This window comes from Girardinichthys multiradiatus, chromosome 15, assembly GCF_021462225.1.
Source record: "Girardinichthys multiradiatus isolate DD_20200921_A chromosome 15, DD_fGirMul_XY1, whole genome shotgun sequence".
Lineage (NCBI taxonomy): Eukaryota > Metazoa > Chordata > Actinopteri > Cyprinodontiformes > Goodeidae > Girardinichthys > Girardinichthys multiradiatus.
This window is the reverse complement of record NC_061808.1, coordinates 45,756-73,380: the sequence shown is the minus strand read 5'-3', so window position 1 is coordinate 73,380 and position 27,625 is coordinate 45,756. Positions and strand designations below refer to the sequence as shown.

Here is a 27,625-nt window from a genome sequence, read left to right as displayed (position 1 = left end):
TTGCGAAAGGACATGGGGGGATTTTTTTCCTTTTGCGTCCCCATGCAATACTTTTGCGTTCACTCGCAATACTTTTTGCGTTACCACACAATACCTTTGTGTTCCCTCGCAAAAGTCACCTTGAGAAAGCTGTGCATTTAGGAACAGCGGCACACATAAACTGCTCACAAAACAAACAGTACTGATATGGTATTGCTATGGTTTATTTGTCATATGCAGGTTAACACACAGTCAACAATGCAATGAAATGCTTGGGATAGGAACTGTTCAACTCACTATAAAACAAAAGCACTAATGCCATGGAATAAAAAAAGTACACATTGTGCAGCAGCAATAAGCTAATAAAGTGTCACAAATGTGGTTTAGTGCAGTATTATTGTCCAGAGTTCAGTAGTCTGACAGCTTGTGGATAACTATACTGTAACTGTCTTTAAGTCTGATTGAATATCATTTTTTTAAGGCCGATTTCAAAATAAAACTCAATAAATCTCAAAAACGGGTGGAGTGTTTGTTACATTTTTGCAGTTGTCTGGTTTAGAAACTATCCCACAAAGTATTGTGTGGGGATGCAAAAGAAAAGAAAATTCCCCCATGTCTCCTCGCGGGCTCCGCACCAAGTGAAGAGCTATTTTCAAGAAGGCAAAAATTCTTCAAAGAAGAAATGAGTTTTACAGAGGGCTCAAGACAAGCTCCAAACTGATGTTAAACATTACGGACAAAATGACTCGACTCCAGATGCTCATTTGATATAGCTTTAAGGTGCAGATGAACAATGACCCAAAATAAATGACAGATTCTAAAGTTAAAGATGGATAAATGGCAAACACCAGCATTGAAGGCCTTATAAATATCATTACACGTTACACATTACACAAAGCAGGGAATCTATCCTTTTATATCTTTCAGGCAGTTACTGCAAACGATTGTCCTAAAACAACAAAAATGAATGCTTTTATTTCTGCTATTGTATAAAATGGGTGAAACGTTTAACCTATCAAGAATAGCAGTATAGTTTCAGTGGATTCAGTTCTGCTTGTAGAACTCTGGTGACCCAGAGTGACCGTGTTCATAACAAAAATCCTAATTCAGCTTGTGTTGCTGCATCCAGCTTAGTCAGTATTTTTCTGCTGTCCTCCTGAAGGGATCAGAAAGCCAATAATATGTCTTTGCAAAACAACAAATGATGGTAACAGTAGAGATGGTGCCGTTAGTGAAGATAGAACTGAGTCAGCAGTTTGGCTAGAAGAGATATTTGGGCTACACACAGCGGATGTGAATGAAAGAAAGCCTTGAAATAATTAGTCCAGCGTGAGGTGATGCTGAGGCTGAACACAAATCCTAAAAGTGAATGGGGAAACTATGGGACTGTTGTTCACCTAATCCACTGTGGCGGTGTGAAGCAGATTTAAGGTAATGACAGCAAGTTAGAACAACACTGAACCAGGATGGCTGCTTAGAATGGTTGAAGGAGAAAGCCTCTTCTCTCTAAAAACAAGATGACAGCAGGAAATAGCTTGGCAAAGCTGCATCTGCATGAAGGACAAGACTTCTCAGACAATGTCCTCTGGACAGATGAGACCAAAGTAAAGATGTTAGACTATAACGGACAGAACCATGTTGTTTCTTGTTTTTAATAATTGCAGATTTATTAGCCTTTCACCTGGAAACAGGACAGTTAAAATAAATCGTTAAAGCCCAAAATGAAAGACACATTTATTGATTATGAGAAGTGGATGGAAACCTCTGGCTAGAACTGCTATTGTCATTTGTATCGTATTAAGATGGACTTTATTATTCTCACAATGCAGAAATCATTTGTTAGAAATTAGGTATTAACTTCATTTCTAACCAAACACAGTGATAGTAAGTGGATTGCAAATAAATTGCTTCTCAGTGTTGTATTATAAGCAGTGATGTATGGGCAGAAACTTGTGCCATCAGAAACTGAATATGAATTGTTCAGACTGAATCTGTGTATGTGTAATCTGAAATTAAATGCATTGGTATGAAAATTTATTTCACCAAACTGAAGTTAATGGTTTGAAACAAAATTCATTTTCTTTGAAAATGTATTGGGTTGTATTAAAAAGTCAGTTTGACTACTTTCACTTTCAGTTCTGAAATTCAATTTAATTCAGTTTTATTTATGTAGCGCCAATTCACAACACATGTCGTCTCAAGGCACTTCACAAAGTCAATTCAATCGAATAATACAGACTTCAAGTCAGATACATCCATTCCAATTAATCCTAACTATCGAACAGTGCAGTCAGATTCAGTTATTTATTCAGTTATATTATTTAAAAGTTTTTCTATCTAAGGAAACCCAGGAGATTGCATCCAGTCAGTAACTTGCAGCATTCACTCCTCCTGGATGAGCGTGTAGAGACAGTGGACAGTCACTGGCGTTGACTTTGCAGCAATCCCTCATACTGAGCATGCATGTAGCGACAGTGGAGAGAAAAATCTCCCTTTTAACAGGAAGAAACCTCCAGCAGAACCAGAACCAGGCTCAGTGTGAGCGGCCATCTGCCACGACCGACTGGAGGTTTGAGAGAACAGAGCAGAGACACAAAGAGAACAAAGAAGCACTGATCCAGGAGTACTTTCTATGGAAAAGAAAAGTGAAACATTAATGGTTATATCTCCTATAGAGGCTTCATGTAGGAGAGAAAGACAACTAAGCAGATGAACTCTGAGCCAGTTTTCAAGTTTAGAAGATGAGAGAGAGCACATAGAGTTAGTCACGGTAGAAGCTAGGCCAGTAGCTATGTCTAGGAGAGACAGGGTTAAACACGGAAAGACAGGGCCAAGTGCATCATCTGTAGAAGGTGAGTGTTAGAGTTAAAAAGCATATAATTACAGATCAGTGCAAAATAAGACACAAGATGAACCAAGTAAGTTTGACTTGCAAGGGTGAGAGCCAGTCCTCTGCTAAACAGCGACTTCCTTCTCACACAGGAAGAAGTCCTTGCACCAGCCTTTTATTTACAACTCACATTCTTACAAGTAAAAAGAGGGAATTGGTTGAGCAAATTCTTACAGAGATTTCAACATAGAAAGTAGTCATTCCCATATATGGTATGAGCATGTCATGTCCAGGGATTGATCCACTCCAGACTGCATTTCTTAACTCTCCACTCCCTTTTACACACTAAAAAACAATCACAGGAATCATCTTTAACTAGAGTAGAACTTAAAACATAAACCTTGTTTAAACTAAACAATGATAATTTTTAATAAATCTTTCCAACAGTGAGCATAATGTTGTTGGCAGCAGAAGCTTGGACGATGCCCCCCTCCAGGAAGGTGTCACAGGTAGATGCAAAGTCAGGCCAGGTGTAGCTTCTAGACAAAAAAGAGAGAGAACATAATGTTACAAACTGAAATAACAGCAAATAATGCAAAATTGGAGAGTAGTATGAGAATATAGCAGAGAGGGTGAAAGTGGTCATTATGTCCTCCAGCAGCCTAAGCCTATAGCAGCATAACTACAGAGATAGCTCAGGATAAACTAAGCCACTCTAACTATAAGCTTTATCAAAAAGGAAAGTTTTAAGCCTAGCCTTAAAAGTAGACAGGGTGTCTGCCTCACGGACTAAAACTGGGAGCTGGTTCCACAGGAGAGGAGCCTGATAACTAAAGGATCTGCCTCCCATTCTACTTCTAGAGACTCTAGGAACCACCAGTAAACCTGCAGTCTGAGAACAAAGTGCTCTGTTAGGAACATATGGACCAATCAGATCTCTGATGTATGATGGAGCTAGATCATTAAGGGCTTTATATGTGAGGAGGAGAATTTTGGACATGCCTGTGGACATCCTGATAGTAAAGAATTACAATAGTCCAGCCTTGAAGGAACAAATGCATGGACTAGTTTTTCAGCGTCACTCCTGGATAGAATATTTCTAATTTTGGCAATGTTCCGGAGGTGAAAGAAGGAAATCCTAGAAACCTGTTTAATATGGGATTTAAATGACATGTCCTAGTCAAAGTTAACACCAAGGTTTTTTAATTTATTATCGGAGGTCAATTTAATGCCATCCAGGTTAAGTGATTGACTAAGCAGTTTCTTTTTTAAAGACTCCGGTCCAAAGACGACAACTTCTGTCTTGTCTGAATTTAGAAGCAGAAAATTTAACGTCATCCAAGTTTTTATGTCTTCAGGACCTGCTTGTAGTCTATCTAACTGGTTGGGATCATCAGGATTTCATCAGAAGTAAAGCTGAGTATCATCAGTATAACATTGAAAACAGTGGAAGCATATACAGGGGTTGGACAATGAAACTGAAACACCTGGTTTTAGATCACAATAATTTATTAGTATGGTGTAGGGCCTCCTTTTACGGCCAATACAGCATCAATTCATCTTGGGAATGACATATACAAGTCCTGCACAGTGGTCAGAGGGATTTTAAGCCATTCTTCTAGCAGGATAGTGGCCAGGTCACTACGTGATACTGGTGGAGGAAAACGTTTCCTGACTCGCTCCTCCAAAACACCCCAAAGTGGCTCAATAATATTTAGATCTGGTGACTGTGCAGGCCATGGGAGATGTTCAACTTCACTTTCATGTTCATCAAACCAATCTTTCACCAGCCTTGCTTTATGTATTGGTGCATTGTCATCCTGATACACGGCACCGCCTTCAGGATACAATGTTTGAACCATTGGATGCACATGGTCCTCAAGAATGGTTCGGTAGTCCTTGGCAGTGACGCGCCCATCTAGCACAAGTATTGGGCCAAGGGAATGCCATGATATGGCAGCCCAAACCATCACTGATCCACCCCCATGCTTCACTCTGGGCAAGCAACAGTCTGGGTGGTACGCTTCTTTGGGGCTTCTCCACACCGTAACTCTCCCGGATGTGGGGAAAACAGTAAAGGTGGACTCATCAGAGAACAATACATGTTTCACATTGTCCACAGCCCAAGATTTGCGCTCCTTGCACCATTGAAACCGACGTTTGGCATTGGCATGAGTGACCAAAGGTTTGTCTATAGCAGCCCGGCTGTGTATATTGACCCTGTGGAGCTCCTGATGGACAGTTCTGGTGGAAACAGGAGAGTTGAGGTGCACATTTAATTCTGCCGTGATTTGGGCAGCCGTGGTTTTATATTTTTTGGATACAATCCAGGTTAGCACCCGAACATCCCTTTCAGACAGCTTCCTCTTGCGTCCACAGTTAATCCTGTTGGATGTGGTTTGTCCTTCTTGGTGGTATGCTGACATTACCCTGGATACCGTGGCTCTTGATACATCACAAAGACTTGCTGTCTTGGTCACAGATGCGCCAGCAAGACGTGCACCAACAATTTGTCCTCTTTTGAACTCTGGTATGTCACCCATAATGTTGTGTGCATTTCAATATTTTGAGCAAAACTGTGCTCTTACCCTGCTAATTGAACCTTCACACTCTGCTCTTACTGGTGCAATGTGCAATCAATGAAGACTGGCTACCAGGCTGGTCCAATTTAGCCATGAAACCTCCCACAATAAAATGACAGGTGTTTCACTTTCATTGTCCAACCCCTGTATATATATCTACATGTCTGTCTGTCTGTCTAGTGTGTACATACACTGCTCAAAAAAATAAAGGGAACAATTAAAAAACACAATATAACTCTAAGTAAATCAAACTTATGTGAAATCAAACTGTCCACTTAGGAAGCAACACTGATTGACAATCAACTTCACATCTTGTTGTTCAAATGGAAAAGACAACAGGGGGAAATCTTTGGTGATTAGCAAGACTCACTCAATAAAGGAGTGGTTCTGCAGGTGGGGACCACAGACCACTTCTCAGTACCTATGTTTTCTGGCTGATGGTTTGGTCACTTTTGAATGTTGGTGGTGCTTTCACACTCGTGGGGTGGCATTTCTTTCCATGTGCTCGCCAGAGGTAGCCTGACTGCCATTAGGTACCGAGATGAGATCCTCAGACCCCTTGTGAGAAATGTGGTTGGGACCATCAGTTGTGTTGTGCAGGAGGTGGATACAGTACACAGCTAATAGTCCTACTGAATAGACTGTTAGAATTTGTATTATGGCAAGAAAAAAGCAGCTAAGTAAAGAAAAACGAGTGGCCATCATTACTTTAAGAAATGAAGGTCAGTCAGTCCGAACAATTGGGAAAACTTTGAAAGTGTCCCCAAGTGCAGTCGCAAAAACCATCAAGCGCTACAAAGAAACTGGCTCACATGAAGACCGCCCCAGGAAAGGAAGACCAAGAGTCACCTCTGCTGCAGACGATAAATTCATCCGAGTCACCAGCCTCAGAAATCGCAGGTTAACAGCAGCTCAGATTAGAGAACAGGTCAATGCCACACAGAGTTCTAGCAGCAGACACATCTCTAGAACAACTGTTAAGAGGAGACTGTGTGAATCAGGCCTTCATGGTAAAATAGCTGCTAGGAAACCACTGCTGAGGACAGGCAACAAGCAGAAGAGACTTGTTTGGGCTAAAGAACACAAGGAATGGATATTAGACCAGTGGAAATCTGTGCTTTGGTCTGATGAGTCCAAGTTTGAGATCTTTGGTTCCAACCACCGTGTCTTTGTGCGGCACAGAAGAGGTGAACGGATGGACTCTACATGCTTGGTTCCCACCGTGAAGCATGGAGGAGGAGGTGTGATGGTGTGGGGGTGCTTTGCTGGTGACACTGTTGGGGATTTATTCAAAATTGAAGGCATACTGAACCAGCATGGCTACCACAGCATCTTGCAGCGGCATGCTATTCCATCCAGTTTGCGTTTAGTTGGACCATCATTTATTTTTCAACAGGACAATGACTCCAAACACACCTCCAGGCTGTGTAAGGGCTATTTGACCAAGAAGGAGAGTGATGGGGTGCTGCGCCAGATGACCTGACCTCCACAGTCACCGGACCTGAACCCAATCGAGATGGTTTGGGGTGAGCTGGACCGCAGAGTGAAGGCAAAAGGGCCAACAAGTGCTAAGCATCTCTGGGAACTCCTTCAAGACTGTTGGAAAACCATTTCAGGTGACTACCTCTTGAAGCTCATCAACAGAATACCAAGAGTGTGTGGAGCAGTAATCAAAGCAAAAGGTGGCTACTTTGAAGAACCTAGAATATAAGACATATTTTCAGTTGTTTCACTTTTTTGTTCAGTATATAATTCCACATGTGTTAATTCATAGTTTTGATGCCTTCAGTGTGAAGCTACAATATTCATAGTCATGAAAATAAAGAAAACTCTTTGAATGAGAAGGTGTGACCAAACGTTTGGTCTGTACTGTCTGTGTGTAATTAATGAAAATAATATACAAGTTTTACTTTTTGAATGGAATTACTGAAATAAATCAAGTTTTTCATGATATTCTAAGTTTATGACCAACACCTGTATATGCATGTATACATACATATAAATATGCACATTTATATACAGGTGCTGGTCATAATAGTTGAAGTCTAGCCATTGCAGAACCTTGATTCCTTTCTAGCTTTCCTGTTGTTGAATAGCTGTTCCGTGTGGGATCATTGTGCTGTTGAGGACCCAGTTTAGGCCATGGACAGATGGGCTCTACAATACTTTGGTATACAGATGAGATCATGTTCAACTCTATGACTGCAAGGTGCAGAACAGGCCCACATCATCATCATCATCCCTACACCACCATGCTTGAGATTTGATTTAAGGTGTTGGTGTGGATAGGCCGTTTGGTTTTCTCTAAACATGGTTCTGATTATTATGATCAAACATACCTACTTTTGGTGTCATTTGTCCAAATGACATTGTCCCAGAGATCTTCTCCTTCATTCAGATGCAGCTTTGCAAATGTCAGTCCTGCTACCACATTGTTTTTAGAAAGAAGAGGCTTTCTCATTCGACCCTTCCAAGCAGCCATACTGGTTCAGTGCTTTTCTAACTGTCCTGTCATGACCTTTAACCTCTCGCCTGCTGACTTAGGCTTGTAGAGTCTGAGATGGAGCTCTTGGATTTTTGGTCATGTCTCTGACCTTTGCATGCTCTAGGTTGATCAGCAGTTCCGTTAGAGGTTTTATGTGCCTTTTTTTTGCCATTTTAAGGGACTAAAATATTGATGTTGATCTACATGAAGTTTGCAGTTGCTGTGGTTCCACCTCTGTAAAGTTGTGATTTGGCTAAACATGTCTGCATTCTGCTGGTCTATTGTGTTTGAGAGTGGGCTGGAGGTTGTTTTCACTGCTCCTGCAGGCTTCTGATGACAGATCTGTCTCTGTCCTTGATGGGTAAATTACTGCCCTTCACCCTGTGAGCTGCACACAGCTTCATTATGAGCTCTTTGTCAGCTTTGCCTTTACTCTTCCCACTTTCACTGCCTCAGTCTTTGTTAGTCACTCTGTCACTGATTCCTGGCCTCAACACTTATTTTTTTCACTCTCTTTATTTCCTTTTTCCATTTTCATTTTAAATAAACGCATTTAGGTCCTTTTAGTCATTTTCTGCTGTTTACCTCAATGTTCCTTTATGTTCCTCCTCATCCTATTAAGTTTTTGCTCCTTCCTCTGTTTGTACTCATCATATATCTGCACGGTAAAATATAAAATAATAATCATTTTAACTCCAAAGGAACTAACAAAATGAATTGACTGCATTCAGACGAAATAATTTATATATGATCTGGTATTTGTGGGTTATAATACAATACCATAGAATTAGGAGTTTGTTCAATTCAATTCAGTTCACTTTAATTCAGTTTTATTTATATAATGCGAATTTACAACACGTCGTCTCAAGGCACTTCGCAAAGTCAATTCAATCGAATCACACAGATTTCAAGTCAGGTACATCCATTCCAATTAATCCTAATCATTGAACAGTTCAGTCAGAGGAAAAACTCCCTTTTAACAGGAGGAAATCGACTTCGGCACCATGTTTATGTAAGCTACAAATTTAGAGCTCTGCTAACTAATCAATCTACCAAAAGACACTGGAACAAAATCTCAGCAATAAAACATGCCCAACGATAACTCAAAGACAAATGCTGCTGATAGATTATCTAGATATCAGTTTAGAAACAAAGACGGAGATGAAAAATCGACGGAAGCAATGGAAGCTAACAAGTATGCTAAACCGGGTGCAGCAGGTGCTAGCAAGATTACTGAAGCTGCCGCTCAAAATATGTAGTAATGCTGCAAACTATCGTCCAATCGAACCGAGAAATACAGGAGGAAATTTTATAGATGAGGATGGAGGTAAAAGAATTTAAAGACTAAACAATTGAATCATTCACAAGGCTTGAAACATCAGTATGAGACTTGAATGCACAACTAACAAAGTTAGAAAAGAGCATCGCTGATGCAGAGGATCGCATAAAAATTATGGAGGAGTCCGACGTGGCCCGCGGAAGAGTCATCGGCTTCTTACTGCAGCGTGAAACGGAAGTTTGGAATGGAGTAAGGATCTTCAGAACCAGGCTAGAAGGCCAAACTTAACGCTGTACCAAATCCCTGAAGGAAGTGAGGGTAAAGACATGGTGGCCTTCATTAAAAAGCAACTGCCGACTGTGCTGACTGATCTACCGCTTACCAAAGAGAACATTAGGATCGACCGAGCTCATAGATCATCTATGCAGAAACCGAAATAAAATGAACCCCCGCGCTCCATCATCATTACATTTTGTAGATTATACTGTGAAGGAACAGATCCTACAGCACGCTTGGAAACAACGCATAGTGAAGATGGGTGAGAGGCAGATCTACTTTGATAATGACTACTCACCTGAGCTACAGAGGAAATGCACTCATGTCAGATATGTCGTGAAACAGTTGAAGCAGAAGAATATTAAAGCGAGATGCTTATACCCGGCTCGGCTGAGTATGGTGGTGGGCTCTGAGGAAAAACGTTTTCAGTGATGGACGCAGCGCCGGTGCTGCGGGAATTGAACATTCAGCTCCTAGTGGACGAGCGAGATAAAGTTCAGCGAGAGCTGGATGGAGCTAGATCATTAAGGGCTTTATATGTGAGGAGGAGAATTTTAAATTCTATTCTGGATTTAACAGGGAGCCAATGAAGGGAAGCTAAAATAGGAGAAATATGATCTCTCTTTTTAATTTTCATCAGAACTCTTGCTGCAGCATTTTGAATCAGTTGAAGGCTTTTAACTGCATTTTGTGGACATCCTGATAGTAAAGAATTACAATAGTCCAGCCTTGAAGTAACAAATGCATGGACTAGTTTTTCAGCGTCACTCCTGAACAGGATATTTCTAATTTTGGTAATGTTCTGGAGGTGAAAGAAGGAAATCCTAGAAACCTGTTTAATATAGGATTTAAATGACATGTCCTAGTCAAAGTTAACACCAAGGTTTTTTACTTTATTACCGGAGGTCAATTTAATGCCATCCAGGTTAAGTGATTGACTAAGCAGTTTCTTTTTTAAAGACTCCGGTCCAAAGACGACAACTTCTGTCTTGTCTGAATTTAGAAGCAAAAAATTTAAAGTCATCCAAGTTTTTATGTCTTCAAGACATGCTTGTAGTCTATCTAACTGGTTGGGCTCATCAGGATTAGATGAAGCTAATATTTATGATAACTCAGGAAGCTCCACAGCATCAAAACAGTCCAAGCCCAGATCAGGTTCTACAGTTACTTCGAATGTTGTCTCTCTTGCTGAGGATGAAGTAATCATCTTCAGGAGTATGTCAAAGATTTTCTTTTTAATAGAATCAATTTTATTTAAGAAGAATCCCATAAAGTCATGGCTGCTAAGAGCTAAGGGAATGGATGGCTCAACAGAGCTATGACTCTGTGTAAGTTTAGCAACTGTACTAAAGAGAAACCTAGGATTATTCTTGTTCTCTTCTATTAATGATGAGAAATAAGCTCTTCTAGCTTGCCAAAGTGTCTTTTTATACAACAGTAGGCTATTTTTCCAGATTAAGTAGGAATCCTCTAGGTGTGTAGAGCACCATTTTCTCTCCAATTTTCTAACATTGTGCTTGAAAGTACGCAGCTCTGAATTACACCAAGGAGCTAGCCTCCTATGAATGATTACCTTCTTTTTCAAGGGGTCTGCATTGTCTAATGCATCACGCAATGATGAAGTAACACTATGAACAAAAGAATCAATTTGTGAAGAGGCAGAAACAGAATTATTGCCCTCCACTGTGTTTTTCTGTGATAATGAGGAAATAAAAAGTGGAACAGATTCTTTAAAGGTTGTTACAGCATCGCCTGATATTGATCTACAATAATGAAATTTTCTTTCAGGTGTGGAGTACTCTGAAATTAAATTGAAAGGTTGTTAAAAAAATGGTCAGGCAGGACCATAACACTAACCCTTTTAGCAAAGCCAATTGAGTCTAAGATAGCATTAAAGGCTATATTTAAGCTATCACTTTCAGTGTCAACATGAATGTTAAAATCCCCCACTATAATAACTTTATCTGTATTTAACACTAAATCAGATAAAAGGTCTGAAAAGTGATCTAAAATTGAGAGTAAGGACCTGGTGGACGGTACAAAACAACAAACATAAGAGGTTTTAGTGCTTTGCAATTTGGATAAGGAAAACTAAGGATTAAATATTCAAAAGAGTTGTAGCTATTGATTGCTCTGGGACTAATCAATAAATCGGACTGAAAGATGGTTGCTACTCCTCCTCCTCGCCCAGTATTTCAAGGAATGTGAAAATTTAAATAATTAGTAGGAGTTGACTCATTTATAGTAACATAATCCTCTTGCTGCAGCCAGGTTTCTGTGAGGCAAAATAAATCAATCTGATTGTCACAAATCAGGTCACTAACTAGCAAAGTCTTTGAAGAGAGAGATCTTATGTTCAGTAAGCCACATTTAATTGTTTTATTTTTCTTTTCAGTCCGAGTTGTTTATTTAATGGGATTTTCCTCATTTCTCCCTTTTAGATTATTTTTTAATCTATTCAGTTTTGGCCGTTGGTGAGACACTGTCTTAATAGGGTAATAGGAAAGAAGAGCTGCTCCATCCAAGGTGGGATGGATGCCGTCTCTCCGAATCAGACCAGGTTTTCCCCAAATGTTCACCAGTTATCAATGTAACCCACATTGTTTTCTGGACACCACCTAGACAGCCAGCGGTTGAATGACAGCATGCGGTTAAACATGTCGTCACTGGTCAGATCGGGAAGGGGACCAGAGAAAATTACGGAGTCTGACATTGTTTTGGCAAACTTACACACCGAAGCAACACTAACTTTGGTGACCTCCGATTGACATAACCGGGTGTCATTACCGCCAGCGTGAATAATATTTATATTTACACCGTCGAGGTAGGAAAACTTTACTGGCCGTCCGTTAACTCTTACGTTACTCCTCACCTCTCATCGATTCTTTTTATTTGGCACCCCAAAGGACAACCCTCAGTCAGAGATCAGTTGTATGTTTCCACAAGTTATTAAAACCAATCTGAATTCAGAGAGGAGACACCACACTTACACGGGTACCTGGAAACGACTGTGTGTTGTCTCCTTTGGAGGTGCGCCACAATACCTTTATATACCCCAGCTACGGGCAGCACGATTGACAATAGATGTGGAGAACATGGTCCACTCGGACTCTATATCTTCAACATTCCCCAGAATCTGGTCAAAGCTCTCTCGGAGGTGGGAGTTGAATACATCCCTGGCCGAGGGCTCTGCCAAACATTCCCAGCAGACCCTCACTATGCGCTTGGGCCTGCCAAGTCTGTCCAGCTTTCTCCTCTTCCAGCAGATCCAACTCACCACCAGGTGGTGATCAGTGGACAGCTCAGCCCCTCTCTTCACCCGAGTGTCCAAAACATGCGGCCGAAGGTCTGACGACATGACAACAAAGTCGATCATCGACCTCCTGCCTAGGCTGTCCTGGTGCCAAGTGCACTGATGGACACCCTTATGTTTGAACATGGTGTTCATTATGAACAATCCGTGACTAGCACAGAAGTCCAATAACAAAACACCATTTGGATTCAGAACGGGGAGGCCATTCCTCCCTATCATGTCTCTTCATCTGTCACTGTCGTTTCCCACGTGGGGGTTGAAGTTCCCCAGCAGAATGATGGAGTCCCCGGGAGGGGCACTATCCAACACCCCCGACAGGGACGCCAAGTACGCCGGGTACTCCGCACTACTGCTCGACCCGTAGGCCTAAACAACAGTCAGAGAACTGTCCCTAACCCAAAGGCGCAGGGATGCGACCCTCTCATCCACTGGGGGTAAACCCCAACACAAGACGGCTGAGCTGGGGGAGAACAAGCAAACCCACCCCAGATGTCCGCCTCCCCCCCGTGGGCCACTCCAGAGTAGAAGAGAGTCCCGCCCCTCTCAAGGAGATGGGTTCTGCTCTTTCTCTGACTCACCACCTAGAACCTGTTTGCCATGAGGGACCCTACCAGGGGCATTTAAGCCCCAGACAACATAGCCTCAAGGATCATTCGAGCACTCAAACCCCTCCACCACATTAAGGTTGCGGTTCAAGGACGGGTAAACAAAGAGTGAAATAACTGAAATAAACATTTTTATATTTTACATTCTTACTGTTTTGATACCTTCAGTGAAAATCTACGTACAATGGAAATAGTCATGAAGATAAAGAAAACTAGTGAATGAGAAAGTGGTTGTAAAAGGTTAAATTAGTGCAAATATGTATGATGAGAGGAGACGGAAGGGTGGATGAACATTTTCTGTGCTGTCAGTTACTTGTGTATAAGTTTTTGAGCTCAGTGCTGCTTTCATGTCAGTTAAAAGTACATCTGTAATTGTATTGGACTAAAAGTGTGAAATAAAAGGTGAAAGGTGAGGTCAACGTGCTTTAAACAGATGTTGGATGTCAAGAAGTGACTCCATTGGTTTCTGATGTTAACCTTTGGATGCCTCAGTTGCAGAGCAGGGTCATACAAGCTAAATCTCCTACAGATTTACAGATTTAAAAAGAACCAAAGCCAAAAATGATTTTAAGTTTAGGACATCTCCTTGAGGACAGGAAAGTTTATGGACATTTACATAAATATGCAGCTGTCTCCTCTCTTTTATCCTCTCAAATTAACTCGTGCTTTGCTCATCTGTGACAATAAGGTTTGTTGCTTTTGAGTCTCTGCTTTGTTGATGCTTTTAGTCTAGCTGCACTCATCTCAGGTTGGGAGTCTAACCTTGATGACATACAGGGGTTGGACAATGAAAGTGAAACACCTGTCATTTTAGTGTGGGAGGTTTCATGGCTAAATTGGACCAGCCTGGTAGCCAGTCTTCATTGATTGCACATTGCACCAGTAAGAGCAGAGTGTGAAGGTTCAATTAGCAGGGTAAGAGCACAGTTTTGCTCAAAATATTGAAATGCACACAACATTATGGGTGACATACCAGAGTTCAAAAGAGGACAAATTGTTGGTGCACGTCTTGCTGGCGCATCTGTGACCAAGACAGCAAGTCTTTGTGATGTATCAGGAGCCACGGTATCCAGGGTAATGTCAGCATACCACCAAGAAGGACAAACCACATCCAACAGGATTAACTGTGGACGCAAGAGGAAGCTGTCTGAAAGGGATGTTCGGGTGCTAACCTGGATTGTATCCAAAAAACATAAAACCACGGCTGCCCAAATCACGACAGAATTAAATGTGCACCTCAACTCTCCTGTTTCCACCAGAACTGTCCGTCGGGAGCTCCACAGGGTCAATATACACGGCCGGGCTGCTATAGCCAAACCTTTGGTCACTCATGCCAATGCCAAAGGTCGGTTTCAATGGTGCAAGGAGCGCAAATCTTGGGATGTGGACAATGTGAAACATGTATTGTTCTCTGATGAGTCCACCTTTACTGTTTTCCCCACATCCAGGAGAGTTACGGTGTGGAGAAGCCCCAAAGAAGCGTACCACCCAGACTGTTGCATGCCCAGAGTGAAGCATGGGGGTGGATCAGTGATGGTTTGGGCTGCCATATCATGGCATTCCCTTGGCCCAATACTTGTGCTAGATGGGCGCATCACTGCCAAGGACTACCAAACCATTCTTGAGGACCATGTGCATCCAATGGTTCAAACATTGTATCCTGAAGGCGGTGCCGTGTATCAGGATGACAATGCACCAATACACACAGCAAGAGTGGTGAAAGATTGGTTTGATGAACATGAAAGTGAAGTTGAACATCTCCCATGGCCTGCACAGTCACCAGATCTAAATATTATTGAGCCACTTTGGGGTGTTTTGGAGGAGCGAGTCAGGAAACGTTTTCCTCCACCAGTATCACGTAGTGACCTGGCCACTATCCTGCAAGAAGAATGGCTTAAAATCCCTCTGACCACTGTGCAGGACTTGTATATGTCATTCCCAAGACGAATTGACGCTGTATTGGCCGCAAAAGGAGGCCCTACACCATACTAATAAATTATTGTGGTCTAAAACCAGGTGTTTCAGTTTCATTGTCCAACCCCTGTACATTCCTGTCCTCTGGCCGTCTGCAGTCATTTTTAGTTCATTCTGCCGATGCAGGAGGTAATGGTGATTTTTAGAGACACCTTCAAGACTAGCAGAAGATACCAGGCTTTAATTGACATTTTAACCAAGCCAAAGTGCAACAAGATGTCCTAGTTTCAGCTGCCTTACATGCTAACCTCACACACTTGGAACGAACTGTTTCTATGCCTCTGCATTAACTAATACCATACAGAGTCACTCGGTGTCAGCTAAGGTTTCATTAACACTCAGAAGTTTTCTAAATATAGTCTTACTTCCTAAGTTCCTTCAGCAAGAAACTAGACACATCAGATTATTGTACAAAGGCCCAGAAATGTTCATGCTAACACAGACCTACTGCAGTTTACTTCTTCACAGCACTGCACACATGTTAGGATGAGATCCTGACCCAAACGAAGTATATTACTACAACATGTTTCTTCTTTTTGGTCAATCCTATAATTTGATTCTAGGGATAGCAATTGATTCAGAACTCTGCCGTCTTTATGATCTGCAGAACTTCATCCACCAAACACGACACTCATCTTTGAAACACATCTGTGTCTCTGTCTTGCATTAAACTGAAGATGTTCTTTTTCAGGTTCAGAGCTCCCCATCTCTCTTCCACTCAATTCTGAAGTCTCAGATCATTCCTTTTCTCATCTCCTCACAGGATCTGTCAGCCGATCCACAATGAGCCTCACAGCCTTCAGCTTAATTACTCCATAGCTCTGGAGCTTACCAGCAGTATCTTGTGGTGATTTTCATCTGTCTTTGTCGTTATCCTGAACATGAGCTGAGAGGAAATGGTCTCCTTGTATGAAACGGTTCTTGTTTGTGGAGCATCGTCCACACATCACTGTGATAGAGTTTATTTTGTGTTACTCCCTGCTTGGATATTTCTTCAATCAGTTTAGACCAGAGGAACACTGATCCTTTTTCCTCTCAGGTTTTTATCTGATGGGAGTTCCCTGCAGATCTTTTCTCCATTTATTGATCTCTGCTGCCTATTGAAGCTGGCCTCCTGGCTTCATAAATATCTCAGGCATGTTTGTGGCTGACTGTTTCAAGATTAGAATGGAATATCCTGGATTTTCTTTTCTCAGCCTCTGTGCCATAAAGCAGTCCAGCCTCTCCCTGAGGTTATAGCAGGACACACAGACTGCTAGAAACTGACATTATAACTTGAATATTGCTCTTTTTATTAGGATGGATGATTGCCAGTAAAAATTAGTCTTCTAAAGGGTGATTGTTGTGCATTGATCTGAGAAGAACAGTATGAAGTGGGGCAGTTGGAGAAATAATGAGGCGGCAGTGTGTGGCTTATTACCTCTGGTCTTACTAGAGTAATTTTCCTGTTTACTTATATTTCAAAATGTGACACTCCCCAACTCCTGGTGCATCCCTCATTTACTGCCTGTTCTCCTTCCTGTGATCCAGACGTTCCCATTAGTCCAGTCCTTGTAGCGACCATCACAGAGTTTGGACTTAATATTCCTTTTACTGGGAGCACTTCCACAGCCAAACCTTGTTATTTAAGGCTAATATGCAAATTTTTCTGATTTAATCTCCAGTCCAATCCATTTTATTTATAAGGAACATTTAAAAGGAAATTGTTTAAACCAAAGTACTGTACAGTACTAAAAGTTAAAATCAAGACACAAAAAATAAAATTGTGAAATATCTAAAAATAAAAACAAATGTCTCTCAAAGCTTGCCCAGTCCTGTGTTATTGTATGGTTCATGTTGAAACATCAGGCTTTTCTAGATGACTGTTGTTGTTTCTGAAACATTGGAAAAACAGCTTTTTTATATGGCGGTCAGTTAGCAGTGTTGACATCACGCTGAAGACCATCAAGACTCTTTCATGTGCCGTTCTATGATGGTGGAATGACCTACTTAGGGCTACTAGAACAGGGACATCCCTGTTAATCTTCAAGAAACTCTTGAAGACCAAGCTCTTTAGAGAGCACCTCCAAGCCTAGGACCTACCCTGTTTGTGTCTATCCCGTCTACTGCGATCTATTTCTACATTGTCTTCTCTGACAGAATCTGACTAGTGGTTTTCCTTGTAGGTAGTTACTAACTGCATTGTTATATCATCATCGGTATTGCTTCGTAAAGAAACAGAACTCTGTTGCTTGGACTGAACTAATAGAAAAATCTTTAAAATAGTAAAACAATATTGACTTGTTGAAGTTTGCAGAATCAGCAGCATTTCTCTTAGTTTAAAGATTTTGCAAAGTTTATATTTCTCTCAGAAAATATCTGTCATCTTTCTGCAGGAGCAGGAAAGGTCATTGTTCACAACATTTTCCATGGACCAGTACCTGAACTCCTGCCACCTGCTCTGGGTTCTGGAGAAACTCTTGCAGGATTCAGAGGTAGCTTGGTGGGGGAGAGTGGTGGAGTCGGAGAAGATGGTCTTCCTGCATCTCTTAGAGCATCGTCTCTTTCTGTTGTCGGATGAATTTCCTCTGTTTTCCATCTACATGTGGAGGATCGGAAGCCTGCTAACTTCAACCAAAGAAAAACATTTTGACAGAGAACAAGTGAGTTGAAAGGAAAACTTAAACTGGACTGAATTCCTAAATTTGGTTCAAACTAGGTTTCTCAAGAGTGAAATGCAGATTCATCCTGTTAACAAAGGCTCAAGGTAAAAAACAGTTTGGATAAATGGGTTGAAAATTAAATAAAAATCACATTTGGTTCCTTTTAGTCCAAAATCTTTGAAAATCCGTTATTTTATTTTTACCAGGAAACTGAAATATCTGGGCCTCTGGAGACGTTCAAGATTTTTGTTTACTCAGCAGATTTATGAAGCTTCTTAACTGACTGAGGATTAAATTTCAAATCTGTGACTCATTTTCATGCTGATATCTCTTAGCATCCAAATATTTGCATTGGTATGGCATGGCATCCTAAAGAACTACTATAGCTCATATTTCTGTTGTTAAAAATAAATGAAGCAATGATTCATCATAGTGAGTTCATCATCAGAGGATGTATATTATTCAGCCTGAAAATGTTTTAAAGAAGGCTTGATGTTTACCGAGACTGTACTGCAATTAAAATGGAGAAGGTCCTTTTGATTCAAATTCTATCTTTCGAATCAGAAAAGTTTATATGCAAATAAATATCACAAGAAATCACAGCATCTAAAGACTGAGAACTACAGTTCATCCATCCATTAGTGGTCTTCTGCTTATCTGAGGTTCTGCAGGGAAACCCAGACAGCCTTCTTCTCACAGCCCCTCCCAGCTACTCCTGGGAAATACCAAGGTGTTCTCAGGGCCTGAACAGATGTTACATTCCTGCAGTTTTATAGGTGTAGGTGGTCAAAGACACTTTTATGGTAAATTGATTGCATTTATATAGAGCTTTTCCAGTCATACTCAAAATTCAAAGCGCTTAAGTTCAATTAAAAAATATTTTAATAATCCCAAAGTGAAATAAAATGTTGTTGAAGCTGATATACTTCAATTACAACCACAAATCCCTGGTGAGTTGAAAAGGAGCCGCCGCAGATGCAGAAAAGGAGCGAAGAGAAGAGAGGAGGAGGAAGTTCAAACCATCTCTTCCAGCGATTATGATGGCCAATGTGAGATCATTGAGAAACAAGTTGGATAAACTCCAACCCCCACAGGACCTAGCCAGTGTATTGGGAATTATGTATTATGTGTTCCACTGAGATATGGCTGCAGGATCATATTCCTGACTCCAGCGTCTCTCTGCCAGGATTAAAAGAGGAGCACCAAACGCAAAGGAGATGGACTAGCAGTACTTATGAACGATAGATGGTGTCATCCAGGACATGTTACTATGAAGTGTTGTTTCTGCAGTCCAGATATTGAACTGTTGGTAGTAGGTTTTCGTCCATATTATTTACCCAGAGAGTTCACCAGTGTTATTTTGGCAACAGTTTACTTTCACCCTTTAGCTGTTGCCGACACTGCGTGTGATGTCATCAGCTCAGTTTTTTCAAAGCTGATGACAAACGTTGGATTTGTTTTATGCAAATGTCGAGGACTCCTACAACTTTAAGGCAGACCCTCCTCTAGGCAAATCAGAAGAGAACTGTGAGAAGATGAGAAGACTGTGCCAGTCATATGGAGAGAACAGCATTGCTATGACTGAGTGTAACCGACTATGTACACTGCTCAAAAAAATACAGGGAACACTCAAATAACACATCCTAGATCTGAATGAATGAAATATTCTCATTGAATACTTTGTTCTGTACAAAGTTGAATGTGCTGACAACAAAATCACACAAACATCATCAATGGAAATCAAATTTATGAACCAATGGAGGCCTGGATTTGGAGTCACACACAAAATTAAAGTGTAAAAACACACTAGAGGCTGATCCAACTTTGATGTAATGTCCTTAAAACAAGTCAAAATGAGGCTCAGTGTTGTGTGTGGCCTCCACGTGTCTGTATGACCTCCCTACAACGCCTGGTCATGCTCCTGATGAGACGGTGGATGGTCTCCTGAGGGATCTCCTCCCAGACCTGGACTAAAGCATCCACCAACTCCTGGACAGTCTGTGGTGCAACGTTACGTTGGTGGATGGAGCGAGACATAATGTCCCAGATGTGCTCAATTGGAACGGGCCGGCCAGTTGGTAGCTTCAGTGTCTTCATCTTGCAGGAGCTGCTGGCACACTCCAGCCACATGAGGTCTAGCATTGTCCTGCATTAGGAGGAACCCAGGGCCAACCGCACCAGCATATGGTCTGTGAAGACCACAGGGCGCCAGTGGCGAATCCTGGTGTTCTCTGGCAAATGCCAAGCGTCCTGCACGGTGTTGGGCTGTGAGCACAACCCCCATTTGTGGCCTGCTGGAGGTCATTTTGCAGGGCTCTGGCAGTGCTCCTCCTGTTCCTCCTTACACAAAGGTGGAGGTAGCGGTCCTGCTGCTGGGTTGTTGCCCTCCCACGGCCTCCTCCACGTCTCCTGGTGTACTGGCCTGTCTCCTGGTAGCGCCTCCAGACTTTGGACACTACGCTGACAGACACAGCAACCCTTCTTGCCACAGCTCACATTGATGTGCCATCCTGGATGAGCTGCACTACCTGAGCCACTTGTGTGGGTTGTAGAGTCCGTCTCATGCTACCACGAGTGTGAAAGCACCACCAACATTCAAAAGTGACCAAAACATCAGCCAGAAAGCATCGGTACTGAGAAGTGGTCTGTGGTCCCCACCTGCAGAACTATCGAAGCAAATTGTTACCATATTTCAAATGAAAAAGCATTTTCAGAATTGCTTTTTCATTTTAAGAATGTGGCTGCATTGTTTGACTCATAAATGAAATTAGTAATCAATAATCTTATTTGCATTTTAATTTTCTTCTTCAAGACTGCTCATTCTTTCACTAAATTAAAATGAAAAAGACATTTGAGATTTATTTTTCAAAATGTACTCCAGCAAATAGATCCCAAAATTCAATTTGAAATGTAAAATTTTAAAATGAAAATGCTTTTTCATTTTAAGAATGTGGCTGCATTATTTGATTCATAAATAAAATTAATAATCAATCATCCTATTTGCATTTTCTTCTTCATGACTGCACATTTTATGCCATAATCAAAAAGAAAACAAAGCAGACATTGCTTTTCGTTTTCATGGTCTGCCCGCAAAGTACTGCCCAGAACTAGAAAACTAAAAAACATTCCGAGCTGCGGGCGCAGAAGAGTGACATCAGCAGCCGCTCTTCCTCAGCTCCCTGCTGACCGAGCTACCCATCTTTTTCGGTAGGGGGCGCTGTGCACGTCTGCATTGCATTACATTGCAAACGTGCCGAGAAATTGATTGAATTGCAGCAGGACCGAGCTCAGTTTGTGGCAGTGGCAGGAAGAACTGGTAGTTCTGGTGGCAGGAAGAACTGGTAGTTCTGGTAGCAGGAAGAACTGGTAGTTCTGGTGGCAGACTGTGGCATCCTCATGGCAGCCTTATGGCCTGGGACATCCAGCGTGTTTTTAAGCATTTATTTATCATTTTCTGTGAGTGATAATTCGTGCTCTATAATAAACCGGCTGTTTGAGCAATAAATCTTCGTCATCCTTTCAACACGTCACACATACACATATTGCTACTTATTTTCCATGTCAAGTAAATACAATCACCTTATGTTATGGGTCTAAAGATGTTTATTAAATAATAATCAATAATGAAATCATTATTTAAAGGTAACAGGCTATAACAACAATGACATCCCGTTTACCTATAATCAGCATCAGCTTCCACAAAAACAGCGGCAGCCGCCTTGGCAAACTTTTACGGCCGGTCTGCCACCTTCTGGCATCCTGGCAGAATCCCTGCCACCCTGCAGCAGGCTGTGGCAGCTTCGGTGGCAGTTTCGGTGGCAGGCTGTGGCGGAACTGCCACACCAATGCAGACGTGCACAGCGCCCCCTACCGAACAAGATGGGTAGCTCGGTCAGCAGGGAAGCTGAGGAAGAGCGGCTGCTGACGTCACTCTTCTGCGCCCGCCGCTCGGAATGCTTTTTCATTTTCGAGTTCTGGGCAGTACTTTGCGGGCAGACCACGAAACCAAAAAGCAATGTCTGCTTTGTTTTCTTTTTGATTATAGCATAAAATTTGCAGTCATGAAGAAGAAAATGCTAATAGGATGATTGATTACTAATTTTATTTATGGGTCAAATAATGCAGCCATATTCTTAAAATGAAAAAGCATTTCTGGAAATGCTTTTTCATTTTCATATTTTACATTTCTAATTGAATTTTGGTATCTATTTGCTGGGGCATATTTTGAGAAATAACTCTCAAATGATTTTTTTAATTTAGTGAAAGAATGAGCAGTCTTGAAGAAGAAAATTTAAATGCAAATAGGATTATTGATTACTAATTTTATTTATGAGTCAAACAATGCAGCCACATTCTTAAAATGAAAAAGCATTTCTGAAAATGCTTTTTCATTTGAAATATGGTAACGATTTGCTTCCATACAGAACCACTCCTTTATTGAGTGCAGACACTTCTCAGTAGTCTGCAGGTATATATACAGAGGTTGGACAATGAAACTGAAACCAGCCAGAAAGCATAGGTACTGAGAAGTGGTCTGTGGTCCCCACCTGCAGAACCACTCCTTTATTGAGTGTGTCTTGCTAATCGCCAAAGATTTCCCCTGTTGTCTTTTCCATTTGCACAACAGCTGTGAAATTGATTGTCAATCAGTGTTGCTTCCTAAGAGACAGCTTGATTTCACAGAAGTTTCATTTACTTGGAGTTATATTGTGTTAAGTGTTCATTTTAGTTTTTTGAGCAGTGTGTGTATATATATATATATATATATATATATATATGTTATAACCAACCATTATTGCAACTCTTGCATTTGTCTGATTTATTTGTGGTTAAACTAAACAAAGAAAACGTCAAATGTTTTGAGTCTCACCAAGATTTTTCACTAAATGAACATTGCAAAACACCACGAAGAGCCTTTTGAAAACCCAGGAGAAGCAATCAGGTTGTATTCATCAATATCTGTACTATAACTGCAGCAAACTTGGACTGAATCAGTTGAAGCATATTTGTTCCACAAACATTTTAGTGGGCAATGTGTAGGACTCCTTCTGCATATGACATAGCCTTTGGTCATGAAACTTATCCTGTGTATTATCAAAATACTCCACAACTGTAATTAAAAAAGTTGAATAAGAAACACATTGTTACATGTTACAAAACATTGTTGAAATAGCAGACATGTATTGTAAATCTGCTGGAAATAAGAAGACACACTGTAACTTAGTCATTAATTAAAATATGTTACTGGTCTGCTAAATGTCGTCCAATATTTCCAAACAGGTCATTTTCCTCTTCTGTGCTGCTATGAGTGACTGATTATCCAGAAATAACACAACACTGGGTGCTAACGGAACTGAGAGGAAGCTAGCTACCAGCAAGGCAAGTTTATTTATATAGCACATTTCAGTAGCAAGACAATTCAAAGTGCTGTACATGAAAAAGAGACATAATAGGAAAAGTACATTGCAGTGGCATAGTAGGTAATTAAATAATTAAAGAGAATAAAGAATTAAGAAGATGATAAAAAATTTAATGAAACATTTATGATAAAATGCTTGACAAGAAAATGAAAGGAAAGTTAGATTGAAAATTTAACTAATAATGTTTAGATGGCCTAGTCAAAGGCCGCTCTAAACAAATACATTTTTAATCTTGATTTAAAGCAACTAAGGGTTTTGGCGCTTTTCCAGTTTTCTGGCAGTTTATTCTAGATAAGTGGAGCATAAGAACTAAAAGCTGCTTCTCCATGTTTGGTTCTGGTTCTGGTTCTGCAGAGTAGATTTGAGCCAGAAGACCTGAGAGGTCTGGGTGGTTGATCCACTGACAACAAGTCTGTAATGTATTTTGGTGCTAAGCCATTCAGTGATTTCTAGACTAACAGAAGTATTTTAAAGTCTATTCTCTGAGCTACAGGGAGCCAGTGTAGGGACTTTAGAACCGGGCCGATGTGCTCCGCTTTCTTAGTTCTAGTGAGGACGCGGGCAGCAGCGTTCTGGATCAACTGCAGCTGTCTGATCCACTTTTTAGGCAGACCTGTGAAGACACCGTTGCAGTAATCAATTCTACTAAAGATGAACCCATGAATTAGTTTTTCAAGATCCTGCTGAGACATTAGTCCTTTAATCCTGGAGATGTTCTTTAGGTGATAGAAGGCCGACCTTGTTACTGTCTTTATGTTCCTCTGAAGGTTCAGGTCTGAGTCCATCACTACACCCAGGTTTATGTTGTTGTTTTTTATTATCTAAGTTAGTTGGGGCATGTACAGGGGTTGGACAATGAAAGTGAAACACCTGTCATTTTACTCTGGGAGGTTTCATGGCTAAATTGGACCAGCCTGGTAGCCAGTCTTCATTGATTGCACATTGCACCAGTAAGAGCAGAGTGTGAAGGTTCAATTAGCAGGGTAAGAGCACAGTTTTACTCAAAATATTGAAATGCACACAACATTATGGGTGACATACCAGAGTTCAAAAGAGGACAAATTGTTGGTGCACGTCTTGCTGGCGCATCTGTGACCAAGACAGCAAGTCTTTGTGATGTATCAAGAGCCACGGTATCCAGGGTAATGTCAGCATACCACCAAGAAGGACGAACCACATCCAACAGGATTAACTGTGGACGCAAGAGGAAGCTGTCTGAAAGGGATGTTCTGGTGCTAACCCGGATTGTATCCAAAAAACATAAAACCACGGCTGCCCAAATCACGGCAGAATTAAATGTGCACCTCAACTCTCCTGTTTCCACCAGAACTGTCCGTCAGGAGCTCCACAGGGTCAATATACACGGCCGGGCTGCTATAGCCAAACCTTTGGTCACTCATGCCAATGCCAAACGCCGGTTTAAATGGTGCAAGGAGCGCAAATCTTGGGATGTGGACAATGTGAAACATGTATTGTTCTCTGATGAGTCCACCTTTACTGTTTTCCCTACATCCGGGAGAGTTACGGTGTGGAGAAGCCCCAAAGAAGCGTACCACCCAGACTGTTGCATGCCCAGAGTGAAGCATGGGGGTGGATCAGTGATGGTTTGGGCTGCCATATCATGGCATTCCCTTGGCCCAATACTTGTGCTAGATGGGCGCGTCACTGCCAAGGACTACCGAACCATTCTTGAGGACCATATGCATCCAATGGTTCAAACATTGTATCCTGAAGGCGGTGCCGTGTATCAGGATGACAATGCACCAATACACACAGCAAGACTGGTGAAAGATTGGTTTGATGAACATGAAAGTGAAGTTGAACATCTCCCATGGCCTGCACAGTCACCAGATCTAAATATTATTGAGCCACTTTGGGGTGTTTTGGAGGAGCGAGTCAGGAAACGTTTTCCTCCACCAGTATCACGTAGTGACCTGGCCACTATCCTGCAAGAAGAATGGCTTAAAATCCCTCTGACCACTGTGCAGGACTTGTATATGTCATTCCCAAGATGAATTGACGCTGGATTGGCCGCAAAAGGAGGCCCTACACCATACTAATAAATTATTGTGGTCTAAAACCAGGTGTTTCACTTTCATTGTCCAACCCCTGTAGATATTGAATTGGATGGGCCCTAAGATGGACGTTTGGGCAACGCCACATGTGATTTTGTGGGCTCTGATATAAAGTTACCTACCGATACAAAAATGTCCCTGTCCTTCAAGTAGGATTTAAACCAATCAAGTGCTGTTCTAGAAAGGCCGACCCAGTTTTCCAGGCGTTCTAACAAAAGCAGCAGTCGGCCGACTGTAATTTGCACACCAGAGCACATGAACTACGCACGCAAATTACATCACCAGAGAAGGTGCTAGAAAGACGAGTTATGCCCTGTTAGAAAGGTGAGTGTCTCTAGATTGTTATGATATCAGACCTGTGTCAGCGCTGCAAAAAGAAATGTGCTTTTTGAACAGCTTTGCTCACAGAGTCAGCCATGTCTGACGGACCTTTTAAATTTCATTGCTTGTGTTTAAATTGCTGTAAAACTAAAGGTTTTTGTGCAAAACCCATTTGGGGGATTGTTTTTTGAACAGTAAAGTCTCCTCTGCCAGCAGCGTTTGATGTAGTTAAAGAGGTATTGTAGTTAAAGATGGTATTGTTGCTGAGCTGAACTCCATGAACATTTTCCAAATATAAGTGTTCTTCATCTCCAAGTGAGCACAGGTGGACAATAGAAGATATGGCATCTTCTGTAGAACGGTTGGAGCAGTAAGCAATTTTGAACTGTTGGCAGACCCCAAACAAATTATGGGGAATGATGGTCTGATCCAGTGAGGTATATTCAGTATGTTTGTGCGAACCTGAGCCAGCTGGTCTGCACACTTCTTAAGCACTTGTCTAGGGATGTTGTCTGTACCTGCAGCTTTCTGGATATTGACTGTCCTTGAAGTCCTATGAAACATTCGCTGTCTCAAGCATGAGGGCTGATTCATTTGGGTGAGGGATGGACTTCTTTGCCTGAGTAGTGTTCAAGTGTTTGAGTTCGTTGAGGAAAACTGTGGTTCTCGTCATGGTGGTGAAGGTGCTTTGTAATCTGTGATGGACTGGATCCCATACTACGGAAGCCCTGAAAGGCAAGTGAGAGAAAAAAATCTTGATTAGAATAAAAGTTTTGTTTATTGTTTTTTGTCTGTTCTGCCTGAAAGGCAAGTGAGAAAAAATATTTTTGAGAGGTTTATTTTTCAGGAGTATTTGTCCTAGTAATACTTCACTCTGTCACTAGAGGCGCTGAAATAAAACCACCAGCCTTCACTAACAGCTGTGTTGTTCAAATGGATGGTTTCCAAGAACCAGTGTCCCATTTTCTAAATGAGATTGTTGTGAAGTACATACTTATCATAACTTGTCACAATCAATTTGAAAGGTGTATGATAAATCACCAGACAGAAATTCAAATATGAACCCTTTAATATCTTATTTATGGATTTATTTGTTTATGGGTTTATATTTTGGTGACAACAGCTGAAAAAAAATCTCCTTTGGAAAAATTGACAGTTTTTTTACAACTGGAAAAATAACCTTAGTTTATTTTCTAAGTCTTTTCTTTTTCTTGTCTCAAACCTGGAAAGGCAAGAGAAACATTTTTTTTGTGGTCTTATTTTTCGAAGTGTGTATTTTTGTAATACCTCTTTTAGCCACTAAAGGGGGGCACGGCCAGCTGGGTGAAGGTGAGTGCTTAAAGTTATATTTTGTTTAGAAGAAAACATAACTTTTGATGTTTTGGGACGTTTTTATGCGAGAAACCTGACCTTACAATCCTATATATGGAACCGGTCCTTTAAAAATAAGCCTGGTGTTTGATTCATTACGGTGGTTTCGGAGATGCAAAGGCCGGCAGGCTGCAGCGGGAGTTGAAGCTTGCTCAACCCGAAGAGTAGGGCCGGATCTCGGCAGGGCATAGTGTCATTTTTCCATATTAGGGTTGTGGGTTTGTTATGTTATATTCAAAGAACAAGAGCCAGACCAGATTAACTGTTTATTGTAACAGTAACATAACCATTAATCTTGAACATCCAATAAAACTATGTGTTCACAATTTACTCCAGAAACACAAGCACCCAAAACTGAATATATATGCTTGATACATGGAATAAAACATTTGAGTGTAGAAAAAATATTATAATGCCTATGCAAGCATGTGCATATGAACGGTGACAATTAGTTATTGTCCAGTGAACTTACA

The 27,625-nt window shown here is 41.2% G+C and overlaps 1 protein-coding gene across 1 annotated transcript in view; it reads left to right on the top strand.

Moving 5' to 3' along the window:
• Nucleotides 1-23,332, top strand: part of mei4 (meiosis-specific, MEI4 homolog (S. cerevisiae)) — a 72,567-nt gene extending 49,235 nt beyond the window's left edge. Inside the window, exons 5-6 of the mRNA XM_047387481.1 lie at nt 17,699-17,965; nt 23,246-23,332. Of these exons, the coding sequence (XP_047243437.1) occupies nt 17,699-17,965; nt 23,246-23,281 (303 nt within the window). The 3' untranslated portion in view covers nt 23,282-23,332. The remainder of the gene's footprint in view (nt 1-17,698; nt 17,966-23,245) is intronic.
• Nucleotides 23,333-27,625: the final 4,293 nt, after the last annotated feature.